We start from the raw sequence: 14553 nt of genomic DNA, 5'->3' as shown, positions 1-14553 counted from the left end.
GTGGCATGCAGGAAACCGGCTGTAGGCAGAAAGGGCGTCTGTAAAAGCTGCGTGTGTTTGCGTGCGTGTTGCAGTAGCGCTGGCTTTCCAGCGCTGGTAGCTAATCCTGGTTACCATGCAGAACCGGGGTGTTTCTAAATCCCTCTGTTCTCTTGACAAACTTCTAGTCTGAGCTTGCTCCCTTATCTCCGCAGCAGGAAACGGTGCACTGCCATTTCGGTGCTTATGCCAAAAGCACCTGATTCCCGCTTATTCTCCTTCCTCATTTTGGGCGGGGGTGGAGAATAAAAGATGACTTAAAGTTACCTCCCGAGTTTTACAATCCCTGGTGTTGTTCAAGGTCCAGCCCAATCTCCATGTGTAAATTTGAATAAGCTTCTGCAGATGTAAACTCCGCTTCCCCTTAGCTTTGAAGGAACAGAGCAGCAGTGGTGCGGTGCACCGAGCTCAGGCCTCCTCCTCGTCCACCCCGTCCGTGCCTGTGTAGCTGGGAGTGCTTCTTTATGTAATCTGTGTTTGCCTTTTATAAAAGTTGTGCGTTACCTACGGAAGCTTTCAGTAAAATATTATTTTTGGACAACCTATTCCTGTAGTGTTGTGAAAGGATGTTGGTAAATCAGAAGATCAGCCTCGGTAAACCTAAGGACAGGTTATACCTACTGCAGCTCAGATGTGTCTTTCAACCTAAATTTTTGTTTCAGTTCTTCTGTTTAATGCTAAGAAAGTTACAATAAATGATTGTATAGTGGGGTTTTTTTCCTATTTTTAGTCTTTTTTTTCTCCCTTGAAATTGTAGGAAGGATTTCTGCTAGGAGAGGTGAGACAAGAAGAGACCTTTAGCATTAGTGATTCACAGATCAGCAACACTGAATTTCTACAAGTGATTGGTAAGTAATAGAACTTTGAGAAATTCTGAAAGAAGCACTGTTCAGTTTTTCAATTTTCAGTACGACAGTTCAGTAAGAAGTCACTTGTGAGACCAGCGCAAGATGTTCCAGTCTTTCAGAATCGCATTTGCTACAGTATTTACGTGTTTGTGGTTGAGATGTGAGGAAAGGAAACAGTCCTTTGCTAGATATGGGGATTTTATGCATCTCCCTTTCTGGAAAAAAGATCATTCATTGGAGACATTTGTCTGCTTTTCATGATGGACAAATTGTTTATTGGCAGGGAGTTTCCTGCTTGATATGGTTGCCTAAATACAAGCATGCGCTCAAAGTAAAATAAATGCATTGCTTGATTTACTAATACTGAAAAGGGGGCAAATATCCAGTAGAAGGTTTGGCTGGATGGATGGCTGGTAGTTGATGCCATAATAAACTGTCACAGCAAGATTTGCCAAGGAATATCTGTGAAACAATTTATTGATAAGCACAAGGACTGTACAATGATTTGTTGTTATGAAAGTGAAAGAAGATCTAAGATCTTGCTGTTAAGTGTTGTTGGTTGAAGTAGATATTTTTATATGAGTGAGAAGCTGTTGCATGTTTTTAGCTCTATGGTTTATAGAAAATAGGAAATCTCTGAAAGAAAATGCCTTCTTTGTTTATGTATATATAACCCGATGTTAAAATACATCTAAACCTTCTTTAAAAACCCGAATGTGTACATAACTGGCTTTGTGGATCTGATTCTAGATGACATAGCAGGGTCTGCATAAAGCTTAGCTAATACACAAAGGTCTTGTGATTGACTCTCAATGTTACTCTGATACAGAACTAATGATCTGTGAGAGTGTGTACTATGTTATGTTACATCTCAAGATACTTGCCACCTTAAAGTAGGGATGGTTGTGTATATAAGAATCCAGAAGGTTAATTAGTTTCCTGTTCCAGTTATTCCTAAGGAAACATGGGTGATAAATCGATTGTGTGAAGTGTCAATTAATTACAATTAATTAATTTAGCTAAATTACAAAAAAATAAAGGCATAGGATTTTGTGTGTGTGTGTATAATCACTATCAAAGTATTGTATAAAGGAGGGCAGCTGATAGCTATGTCTGTTCAGACAAAACTAGACGTGACTATTCAGTGGTAACTGATCTTAGTTATTGTTGACAGTGTAATACAGTAATGTCACCAACTGCAGCCTCAGTGTGGTTTCATAAACCAAGTGTTTGTGGTGTTAAAAATTATTCCCTTTTTAGATAACTCTTTTGCCACATTCCTGATTACAGTTATTTTCTGAAAAGGGAAATTACCTGCCCCTGGAGATATTTTTTTGTTTACCAAATTTTTACTTCAATATTTATTTATCAACATTAACTCTTGAACTCCCAGTTCAACTCATGAACTGAGACTGACAGTTTTGTGGCACCGTTGTCACAGATGAGTTTTAACATTCTTATGTGTCTGCTGTCTCAAAGCTTAGTGGTGGTGTTTGAGTATATATGTGTGTATATATAGTACATATACTATATATAGAGATACAATAAGTCAATGTGTAAAACTCTAGAATGATGGCTGCTTCATGCGTTCTGAGCAGTCGGCTTGTTACTTCCTGTTTTTCAAAAGACAAGGTCTATGTAGCAATGTAATAACATGAGAATCAAGTATGTATTCTCAGTAGTTGTAATCAATATATTTGCTGGAAGGAATTGGTCTAAACTGGAATAATTGAACTTACTGGCTTTGTTTAGCAAATTACTTCCACAGATTCCTGTCTGCCAGTGTGAAAATACAGGGTTGATACACTTTTAAGCAATTCCAAATAAAGAAAGTCAGAAACTGTAACAGCAGCATCACGAGGAATTCTTGCCAGTGAAAGTGTACGGTTTCTCGGGCAGTATGCCTGCCATGGATGTTCAGGGACTTGTTTTGATAGTGGTTAAATACGCTGAGATGCTAATGTGTGTAGTCTGTTGTTCTTGGGAATTGTGATCTGGTTCTGACTCTGCTGAGATTGCAATCATGAGCAGCCTGTGACTTTCAGAACAGCAGGTGGTGAGTCACTCTTCAGGAAGGAAGAGTCTAAACAAAGTTGTTGCTAAACTCTCCAGCGGGGTTCTAATATAGGAGCTTGAAATATTATTGCTATGTAAGTGCTATTCAGTCTGAGCAAATACAGTTTCAGACAAAAGTTATGTGATCGAGGTGTAATAATATGAATAAATGGTAAGCTGTATTTGGGAAAAAGTTGGGAGTAGAGGAGAACTTTAAAGAAGTACTAAATGCTGCAGAAAAGTAAGTCATGCTTGGTGTTAGAGATAATGTGGATTGGATTTTTGCGCTTTTCTTGCTCTTCTCTGAGATTGCTGACATGTTACAACCTTTGCTGCTTAAATAAGCATCTTAACATTTATTACAACCCCTTCAATGAAAAAAAAATACTGCTGTGACTTTTTAATACTTCATATAACAGAATGCTAAATTGCAGCTAACCGTTTGGGAGTGGCATTTAACCCCTTTTCTCATCATAGATTCTCTTTGCCTTGCCTGGTTAAATACTCCAATGTATAACATTTCAGTGATTCCCTTCCCCATCCCTTTTTTTATTCATTGCTGCTGTATTAAACGCTGTATATGAATGCAAGTAAACTGTTGTAGAAAGGTGTATCAAAAAGGGGGAGGAGGTTGTGAGGAGGCTACAACCATAAAATAGTATCAAAAGTCTGTATCTGAGGCTCAGATACATCTGTGTGTGTCTGAGCAAGTGTATGTCTTATTGTTAAAATATTTGCCTCTGTAAAATGGCAGATTAGAAAGAGAAGCTAGTTTTCTGGGTATGGTGCTGTGTCATCAAGTGTTGTTGAGACATTAAGGGCAGTGTGTGGTCTGACACAAATGTTTATTTGCTCCGTAACTGTGATGTGGAAAGTTCACGCAAGGTATGCCACTGTAATTGCTCTTCACCTTAAGCAGTTGGACATATGTCTCTTTCTTGTTTGTTTGTTGTTGCAGAAATCCATAACCATGAGCCTTGTTCAAAACTTTTTAGGTAAGCATTTTCTGTTGTCTTCCTGTGTTGGCTGCAGAATATAAAAATAGGTAGCTCACTGAAATATATTAGCATTTCAAATGTACCTACCAATGTTTGCATTGTTTGCTCATCTGATGATATTAAAGGAATACGTGTAAATGGCACCAGCCATGACAATGAAAGTATGAGTTTACAGTTTTAGTAGCACTTACCTTAATATAAAATATTAGGTTAGAAAGTGTGCTGAGGTAGCTAGTACAGGCGTATTTCTCTATCTCTCTGAATTTCCACCTCATGTAGTTAGTGGAGGTGGGATAGCAGTCAGATCAAATCGTAACGCTCTGATAATTAGGATGAATGTCAAAACCAATTTAAATTATTGCAGTCTTAGGTTAGCTCTGCTTGGACCTGGTGGGTCACAGGACACCTTGTGTGCCCTAACCTTAGTAACTTGCTGGGTTAACAAGTTGGTTTGTAGTTAGTTGTACTGACTTGCACCAACTAATTATTCTGAAACTTTCAGCTTCCTAGGTTTTTTTTGCCTTCTGATCTCCTGTACTCCAGAATTTAAATTAAATATAGGTCTAATATATTCTCTTTAGCAGCTTCCATCTATGTATATGTAGCTTTTCTCTATAGTCTTCACTTGTTATACAGTGATGGCTTCTAAATTGCTGTCTAGAAATTATTTTTAGAAGGAATTCCCAATTAATCTCCTCTTGTCTTTATTCAGAGATTTCCAACCAATTATGAAGACACGGTATCTTAGATATTATGATCGACATTAGTTACATTAGAGAGAAAAGCTGCAGTCTATCATTTGCTATCTGATAATTACAGAGAGGGTACTCTTAACCCTGTGATTTAAGTGCTAGATACTCTACACATCAAGATAGTATCCCAGTGTCTAGTAGCCTCTTTCTGATTCCTAGTGATGCTTGGTGCAGCGCATATCAAAACTGATCATGTTTACTGCTTTTCCCCAGTCAAGAAATTGGTTGTTAGTAACTGAGCTGATGGAGGAAGGGGAAGAAGTCTGTATTTCACTGCATGCTTTCTGCACAAGAAAACTGATTAATTTATTTACTTCAGAGTACAGGGGAAACCCTCATATAGCCTTTATCAGTACCAGAGCATGCTGTTGGTTTCTCTGTTCTGTTAGTTGTAGCAGATGCTGATTTTGGGGCATTCTACCTTATCCTTTTGACTTAAGTGAAGCCAGTCTGAGGTGGCCTATTGCGCATCCGCTCTGTATTCTTGTAAGCTGACACTGCTGGTGTTGAGTATAACAGGCTTGGTTCCAGTGCTTTTACCAACACATGGGAACTGAATAAGAAGCAAGGATTTTAAAAGGATTTCAAATGAAGGTGTTTCATTACATACTAGTTGCTCATCCCATAAGAAAATAATTCCTATTAAGCATAAAAAGAGAGAGAATTGGATATCTGCTACTTACAAGAATGTATAAATATTGTGAACATTAATTGAAAAGATTATGCAAATATTATGTAGTATCTCAAATCAGTAATTGGTTGTAGTCTTAATATTCACAATAACTTGCATCTTGAAATAAATTTTATTTCCACCCTTATTTACCAGCCAAGTACTGAGCTCAGGATTTTCTGTTGTGTTTTTTTTACCCACACACACAAGAGTTGAGATCATAGACCTCTAAAACAGAGTGTTTTCCTGCACTGCTTTAGGTGTTAGTGATATCACTCTTGAAAGAGACTAAGGACTTGGCAGGTAAGTCAAGGAGGAATCTATTTTAAAATGTTTTTCCTTTTATCATGCAGTGTGATTTACTTGAATTTATAAACCTGTCTGTGTAAACAGATTTATAAATTCTTAAATCTGTCGTGTCCTCAAAATAACAACTTGTCAGGGTTTGGGCCTCAGTTCTGTAAGCAGAGCCATATGGAAAGACCATGATACTTTGGATTCTTGCTAACCTCAGTATAACTGTTTTGGCTTCAAGGGTCCAATCATGTGAGTCTAATTGCGGGACTGGAGCTCAAGAAATTGATTTGTAGTTGCATGTAAAATGGCCCTGCTTTCCTTTATTCTTTGGCAGGTAGGCCTCTTATTATTGAAGCAGGGTTTTACAGAATGCTGGTCAAAATAAAATTACACAGTGCATTTATGTACGTACCCCTTGTTGTAGGGGCTGGCAGTGAAATACTAGGCATCAAACTAATGTGTGCAATGAAAGCATTTTAAAACTAATAATTACAGGCACCTTGTATTTCATTACTAGTGGTTTAAAAGGGGTTAGAGTTTTCACACCAGCTAGTCTTATGCATCTAATTTAAATGCTCTGCGTCTTCCTCTATGAGCAACTGCATCTGTCTATTAGCTGTGCAGTCAACCTAGGCTTCTAACTGTGCTCTATGTAGCACCCGAGCTGGATATCTTAAGTAGGTGATGTGAATACCTATGTTGATAAAGGTAAAACCACAGAAGTTGCTTTGTAATTTATAGAATGCCATCTATTTGAAGAACACTCAAAGTATAAATTACTTACTTTACGTATAATGTGCATGTGTGTAAACTGTGTACCTACCTTTCTCTCTTCCTTTTTGGTTCAAGCTTTTATGACTATGCGGGCAAGGTTAACGAGGAGAGTTTGGACAGGATTCTTAAAGACCGAAGAAAAGTAAGTTTTCTATATTTTTCGTCCTGTTCTAGTCATTAGAGCCTATAATTAGAAAGAACAAAGAGCTGTTTTGGAAAACAAACAAAGGCAGTTAACGAGAAGAAATTTTCGTTCACAAATCTGATGGTTTGTTTTGACCCAGGGATTTTCCTGTACAGAAGTTGGTGGACTTGTGGTATTTAGGTTAAATTTGGGGCACTGTCTAAATTCTCTGAAGAAATGCAAAGGATTTAAGTTTAGGTTTCCAAAAATGAAGGGCTAGTATTAACCAACTCAAATTTCTGAGCTAAACATGTACCGTAACGATTGTGTACTCTGCTGCTGAAACCAACAGAAACGTAGCTGATCTGAAAATTTGTTCTAAAGAGTTCATTTAAAAGACTTGTAATGATATAGCCTTGTAATTGCAGTTTTTGCACTGTGAGTTTTAAACTGGAAAAACTGTTCTATCAGTTACATCAGATGTTGTCATAGCTTTGTCACACATATGTTGTTAGTAGCACAACTAGTATTAAGAAGATTAAATTTTAATAGTTCTTTGGAGAAGAGTCAAACCTTTTTTCAATGTTTCATCTCATTCTATACTTGTAGTGCGCTATCTTTCTAACTATCAAATGATTTGGAAGTTCTCATGAGCTGATACATCAAAGAGCAGAGCTGAAGGTGTGGTTCCTTATGTAGTGAAGTGAATCCACCAGTCAGCTTGCTCTGGCAAAAAGACGGATGACTGACTTGCATGGTTCAATTTGTGGCAACTGTGGACCACGTTAGACCTAGCAGGAAAGCATCACGAGTACATGAATTTGGCTCACGAGGTCTGGTTAGTGCCAGAGCTAGTACAAGGTAGGAGTGGTTAAAACAAGACCTTTTTTTCCTGTTTTGACTCGTTTTTACAAAGCGGCAGCAAACCAATGTCGTTCCAGCTGCTTTTAGCACTGCTGGCTGCATTTCAGTAGTAGCAGAGCTAACTGTCAAGGCATGACCTGTTGGGCTTCTGGGATTTCTGTCCTCTGCAGGTGACTCAAGTGTAGCTTTCACTACTCCAAGTAAGAATGCCTACTGTGTGAATTGATCATCATTATGCAAAGTGTGTGATGACAGTTGCTCAACTGCTAATTGAATTTGCAGTCTTTACTTTGTGTTCACCTTACCCACCTGAACTGTGGACTTTAGCTTACAGACAAGGCTTACACTGAGGAGGGATCTTTAGGGAAGCAAGTCCTAAATCTGTGCAGCTTCTGCAACACTGATGATTGTAATGCTTTTTTTCTTGTCTGTTTCTTCCAGCAAATGCTCTTAGAATGAACTCCTCTGTATTTACTAATGTATTTATGCTGAGTACATTGGTACTTTGTGTGTATATTTATACATACAGACATGTACGTCTTTATGCTGGTGATGGTATGAGTTTCCAGTCTCAGATCCTGAATTCTGTAACCCTATAACTCTACTCTAGAACACTACAGAGCATATTAAGTTCCCCTTCAGGAGACAAGGCAAAAAACATAATTAAAAGAATGTTTGTGTCTCGCTAGTTTTAAGTTGAATTTTATTTTGTTACGACCTACCTTGCAGGGAGACTCTGGCAAGACGCATTACTGTGGTGAGAAAGCAGGCAAAACTGGAGAAATTAAAACTTGCAAGTGTCGTGTGACTAAAGCACCACAAATCTAATGACTCTAATTGTCATAATGTCAAAAAAGAAAGAAATACTGCTGTCTGGGAACCAAGACAGTCTTGTATTCTCTTTTGTTAGCAAACTAAGCACATTTTATTACATTCAGACTAAGTAATTGTACGGATTTACTATAAAAAGTTAAAAATAATGCTTCCAATTTTTTTATTTAACACAGGAGTCATATTGTTTAATATGTAGACTCTGCTCTATTCCACTGACTATATACATGCAGTCTTAACGCATCGCTACATGATAGTGCCTATTCCTGGGACGCTTCCTAAACCAAATTGTTAATGATGTGTCTTTTTTCTTTAATCTCCTGAATTAAATGTTAGTTTACATGAAGTAAAGGAGTTTAATGCATGTTGTATTCAAAATAATCATTGAATTAGAATGGGTCTTATCTGACGTGCATACGAATCTTTCACAATTCAATACACAATGAGATAATGTTATTGCAGATTAGTCCCGTATGTCTCATGAACAGACATGAATTTGCAAATATGTTTGTGAAGCACTGGAAGTGTCTTACAAATCAATACAAGCGAATAGGCAGTTGAAATATTTAGGCTGAAGAAAACCCACATCTGCTGTGTTTGAAAACAGCTCAAGTCTAATAATTTGAAGATGCTCCAAGGTTTGTTGCTAAAATTAAACAATTGAAGTATATTGGAAGTGGGATCTTGAATGCCACTGAGGACACACAGGTGTTTGTAGCACAGTAAGGTTGAGCAATTAATAGTCGTGTTGTAACAGGATGTCACTTGTTTCAGGTTATTTAATAAGTGCAAGCCTCTAGTAATTCAGTCTGCTTTTGTTGTAATAAAGCTATTGGCTAATTCATGTGATACCGCAGTTTTAGCAACTTTACTGTAAGAAGGTAGGTCTGTATCTCTCAGTTAATACTTTGTGTTTTTCTGATGTACCTTGATTACAGAACGTTATTGGATGGTACAGATTTAGGAGGAACACTCAGCAGCAAATGTCATATAGAGAGCACATCATTCATAAACAGCTGACACACATTCTTGGAGTGCCTGATCTTGTCTTCCTTCTCTTCAGCTTCATTTCCACTGCAAATAACTCAACACATGCTTTAGAATATGTGCTTTTTAGACCAAACAGAAGGTATGCAATTTCTGTATATGAACCAATCCTCATTTTTTGTTCTGCTTCTTATTGCTATTCTTTATACTCTAAACTATTTTGAAGTTTGTACAATTACACGTAAAGAAGGCTTTGTGTTTGTCAGATGACATCTTGGTGTACAATTGTTAGTGATGACAAGCTTTCTTTTTCTGTGCAAGTAATTTATAAATTAAAGTTTTGGGGTGAGCAAAAGTTCTTTTCAGTCTTTAAATCTTCAGACAACAAAAAAAAATATTTTAAGAGAAATCAGATGTCAGTACCATGTTTCTTATAATAGACCTGAATGTAGCTTCACCCTTCTTGTATCTGTGGTAGTTTGGATGCACAATTAAAAGGTTCTAAGAGGTATGGAGGTAGGTCCATCTCAAGGGAGTTTTTGTTAATGCATTTATTTTGAACACAACTTCTAATATTTAGCAGCTTTTATAATAAACCTAATACAGAAGCTTTAAAATTAGATGAGTTGTGATCATCAGAGAGATGGGATAGTATCAAGGCTATTGTAATTAATCTTTTGAATGTGAATTAAGAAGTCTTTCTAAACTTTCTCTACAGGTATAATCAAAGGGTGTCACTTACTATTCCTAATCTAGGCAACACTAGTCAACAGGAATACAAAGTTTCTTCAGTGCCAAATACTTCTCAGAATTATGCCAAAGTTATTAAGGAACACGGGTAAGGATTTTTCCTTTGCAAATGAAGTACAGTCATCAAGCTCTACGTTCTGTACCTTCCAAAGAATACTACAAATATGCATTTCAAGCAGGAAAAAACTAGTTCTGGAGGAGGATGGTCAGTTCGTAGTGCACTTTTGTCCTGCTAAGAATTGAATCTTTTAGAAGAACAAAGGGGACTTGGCGCACTAATCAGAAGAGCAGAGTTGGTATGGCCAGTCGGTGCTGTGGGCCTTCTGGCTGGAAGTTTCTTACTTGATTTCCATCCACCCCGCCAAGGAATTCTGTGTGCAAGCTTGATTTAAAACTTGAACTTCAACTTGGAAGTGCTGAAGTCTTGTAGTAATCAAGTAATTTTAATTAAATGCTGTAAATGCAAAGTAGCTCTTCTGACTGTTAACAATGAAATTATACAAGCTTAAAGATTTCTGCGCAAGTTTAATCTCATTGAAATGGGACTCTATTGTTCCAGAAGGAATTTTGGTATTGAATATGGTGCTGTCCAAATTCTGGTTCTTGAGAGTATGGTATGTTTTTTAGCAATATAAAATAAAATGCATGTTAGAAATATAGCGATAGACTGCTTAACAGCAATTCAAAGACAGCATGAGCTAGAAACTTGTGTTGTCTTTTCTAACTAATGATTTCTGCCTTTTTTTTTAGTACTGATTTTTTTGACAAAGATGGAGTGATGAAGGACATCAGGGCTATATATCAGGTTTATAATGCACTTCAGGAAAAAGTACAGGTAACTTCCTTTACTTAATATTGGTCACTATGTATGTGGCATCTTTTGTTTGTCCTTTGGTTAAACCTGGAGTGGAGGAGATGGAGATTTTTAGAGCTCGTAAACAATTTATCATGAACTGTAGGAAAATAAGTCTGACTTAAATAATGAAATGTCAGTTTCTATTTAATGTGTGCACTTGCAGAGGCTGCTGTAAAAGTGGTTGATACAAATATCATCAATTCTTGCTCTTTTGCAAGTAACAATGATTTAATGCTTAGTGATTTCTGGGAGACGTTAGCTATTTTTAAGAGTATGCGTTGAAGAAAAGCCTTCCTGAAGGCTGTAGGAATTTGCACAGGTTTAAAGGCTTGCCTGTGTGAGTTTAAAAATTACTCCTGGATCTTGGTATGTAGCATGCAGCAAAGAGCTCCATCTGTTAGGTAAAACTTGTGAATGTTTTTTGTATAGAGCATAAGTGAATCCTGCTTCAAATGTGGCAAAGCATCTGAAAGTGCCTTGAGTGTCAAATCTACTAAATGTAAGCTTGTCAATTCACAGCTTGTCCTATGTGAAGAGCAGCGTAGCTGTGCTGCCTCAGGAGCACACACATCTGCTAATTGTGCTGTAGTCACAGCTTATTTCCCAGCTTCCCCCTTACATCTGCCCTGAAGGGATTTGTGTCTCTGCTCCAGCTTAGCTTTGCTGGTTGGCACATATAGCGGAGAACAAGGCAGTAATCGCTCCAACCATCCCCTGACCCTGCTTGCACAGGAGAACTACTATTTCTTGGTGGAAGTTGCTATTTCTAACCTGCCTTGTATGGTGGGTAACTCACAACGAGAAGGCAGACAGCTTTCACACCAGCTTCAGGAGACATGAAAATTTATTTTCAGAGGTCTATCCCATTAGCTAATGGTATTTTTTAATGCTGTTTTTGCAAGAGTGCATATATCCTTTCGCGCTCTTGCTGTTGTTTAAATTAGTGTCTGGAAAAATGGCAAATATAACATCATCAGGGAGTTGTCTTCCTACCTGTTAAAACTGTGACTTCGTTGTATTTCGCCATATAAATCATGCTGCTGTACATTGATTACAGAGCTTAAAAGTAACTTAGGTGTTAGCTAACTTGAGGAACTTTTATCTTTAAAGTGACTGTTTCACAGAGAATGTTACAGGAATGGAAATAAGTTTTCTGGTAAAGCAGCTGAGACGAGTTTGCATTATTCACCAATTAGTTGGGAGGGGAGGGTTTAAACTTTATAAACTTCTAAAAATTAGATATAGAACTGAAAGCATAGTTAATGTTTTTCAACTCTGTAGGTAAGATCATAAACAGTAACCTTTTGGAGAAGAAACAGTAAATGGCTAGTGACTTACTGTTTCAGACTCTTCAGTGCTTTTAGAGTTGTGTACTCTTCAAAACTGATCATGTTTAATGATAATGACCAATACTTAATTTCTGAAGAAGTAAACAATATGTAGTATAACATGTTTAGATTAAAAAAAGAAATCAATATTATCCAGAACTGTTTTTAAACTCAGATCCTTCAATGAAAATTTCACATTCATTTCCTAACCAGTATAGGGAAATCGTGTTGAAAAATCCATGGGTCTTGTTTATTTAATAGAGGTATCAGTTAGGAGATCAGCTTGGGACAGTTGTCTCTTGGGTCAACTGTTTCATACCCCAATTCGAATTTGGTCTAGTGCAAAAAGTATGCGCCTTTATGCTACACTTTAAAATCATGCTATTACAGTATCATTGTTCTGCTAACAACAGTGTATTTAAAAAAAAAAAAGTGAAGTCTCTTCCACCAAGTAGGAAGAACTAACTTTGGATCTTACTACAAATCTTCCTGTAATGATGAATTATTTGGAAGTGCTTTTCCTATCATGCAGCGGTTGGGAATTGGCAACAGCCAGTAAAGAAAACGATCTTCAGGTTAAATATTATGCTCTGATGTAGTTAACTCCTGCTCTTAGTTTTGTGCTTTTAATGGCTTCTTGTCTGGTAGTAGCTTTATTAATGTTGTCATGAAAGTCTTTCATGTATTTTTGCAAAATCTTAGCATATCTTATGTTTTTCTCCCAGGCAGTATGTATAGATGTAGAAAAAAGTGAACGTGTTGTTGAATCTTTTCAAGCTGATGTAAACAAGTTAAAAAGGCAAATCGCACAAAAGAAAAATGAAAAAGAACAAGAAATAAGTAAGTTACCTTTTCATTTTTTTGTTTCAGAACAGGATGCTGTAAGGACAAAACGTTTTGTGGAATTATTTTGAGTTGTATTCTTGATAGCTCATAGCAAAAGGAAAAAAATCACATTGGGAAGGGTATATGATGGATTTACTTTCACAGTACAGGTATCATTCAATGTATGTGTACTGCAGATTTTTCTGTAGGAGTCATGCAATGTTAGCAAACTTAAAACATAGGAGAGAGACAAAGCTGTAGAGAAAGAACGAGAAAGTCAATTCTGGAAATAACACAGGAAAAGATCAGTTGTAGGAAAGGAAAAGTGGAGCAAAGCCAGGAATGGAAAAAGCAAATCTAAACACTGGAGAGATTCCTTTTGAAATATTACATAGAAACAGGGTACTGTGTTTACAGGCCAGTAGCTATCAATGTTGGGGTTTTTTTTTTTAAATCTTTATTCCCTTTCCTACTCCCCAGCCCTATCCCCAAATACAAGCCCAGCACCAATTAAGTTAGAGTTCAGTTATATTACTGGATACCAGACAAACTGGGTGAAGGAAAATGAGTGCTTGAGTGATGAACATTGATGTAGAACATCTGAAGTGTTGTCTAGATAATTTTTTAACTTGTAGCTTTTAGTGGATATATCAGGTTTTTCACCACTGATTTGGAGGAGACCATCTACATTTTTGTCCTCCTTTCCCACTTCATAGTTACTGAATCCTAATTTAGTCAACATTTTTTGCATTATTTGCTGACTTAGTGGTGAACATGATTAGCATGGAAATACCACTTTTCAGTGTTGAACTAAATCTTCCCATTCTGAAGTCATTCCTAGCTTCAGGAGTACCTGCTAGAAAGTGGAAGAAACTATTTAAATGCAGAATATCGTTGGAATTTGCCTACCTATTTCAAGTACCATATCATCACTGATATGAATTTCAATCTGTATTAGTTCTAATTCCATGAAGCTACTGAAATATTGTCCTTCTTGCTGTGTGTTGGGGGGGATTCATTTTGGGGGAAGCTGAACCAGGTAATTCTTTGATTTATTCAAGGCAATACAAGCATGACAGTTTTCTCTTTCTAGTGAAGCTCTGAATGCAGAAATTATACCTCTGCTGTGTTTTGGAGACCTATATTAGTATTGAGTTGATTCGGTTTGCTTCCATGGTGCAAATAAGTCCCATTAAAGATGCTTGTTTTTATTAGGGTTGGTTCTGCATTCTGTATTAATAGTATGTCGTGGTTTAACCTCAGCTGGCAACTGAGCACCACACAGCCGCTCGCTCACTCCCCCCCCCACAGTGGGATGGGGGAGAGAATCAGAAAAGTAAAAGTGAGAAAACTCAGGGGTTGAGATAAGAATGGTTTAAAAATTGAAACAAAATAATAATAATAGTAGTAGTAATAATAATAAAAGAATATACAAAGCAAGTGATGCACAATGCAGTTGCTCACCACCCGCCGACTGATGCCCAGCCAGTCCCCAAGCAGCGGCCCCCCCGGCCAGCTTTCCCCCAGTTTATGTACTGAGCATGACGTCACATGG

The 14553-nt window shown here is 37.3% G+C and overlaps 2 protein-coding genes across 2 annotated transcripts in view; one reads left to right on the top strand and one right to left on the bottom strand.

Annotated features, from left to right (window-relative positions):
- Positions 1-358, bottom strand: part of METTL10 (methyltransferase like 10) — a 10201-nt gene extending 9843 nt beyond the window's left edge. Inside the window, exon 1 of the mRNA XM_009326021.1 lies at positions 321-358. Coding sequence (XP_009324296.1) covers positions 321-358 — 38 coding nt within the window. The remainder of the gene's footprint in view (positions 1-320) is intronic.
- A 247-nt stretch (positions 359-605) lies between these two features.
- FAM175B (family with sequence similarity 175, member B) overlaps positions 606-14553 on the top strand; it is a 20603-nt gene continuing 6655 nt past the window's right edge. Inside the window, 8 exon segments of the mRNA XM_009326020.1 lie at positions 606-611; positions 797-887; positions 3901-3937; positions 6509-6575; positions 9191-9381; positions 9958-10077; positions 10740-10824; positions 12899-13013. Coding sequence (XP_009324295.1) covers positions 606-611; positions 797-887; positions 3901-3937; positions 6509-6575; positions 9191-9381; positions 9958-10077; positions 10740-10824; positions 12899-13013 — 712 coding nt within the window.

Source organism: Pygoscelis adeliae, unplaced genomic scaffold, assembly GCF_000699105.1.
Source record: "Pygoscelis adeliae isolate BGI_AS28 unplaced genomic scaffold, ASM69910v1 Scaffold4, whole genome shotgun sequence".
Lineage (NCBI taxonomy): Eukaryota > Metazoa > Chordata > Aves > Sphenisciformes > Spheniscidae > Pygoscelis > Pygoscelis adeliae.
Note: the sequence above shows the minus strand (reverse complement) of the source record. Positions and strands in the feature narration are given on the sequence as shown.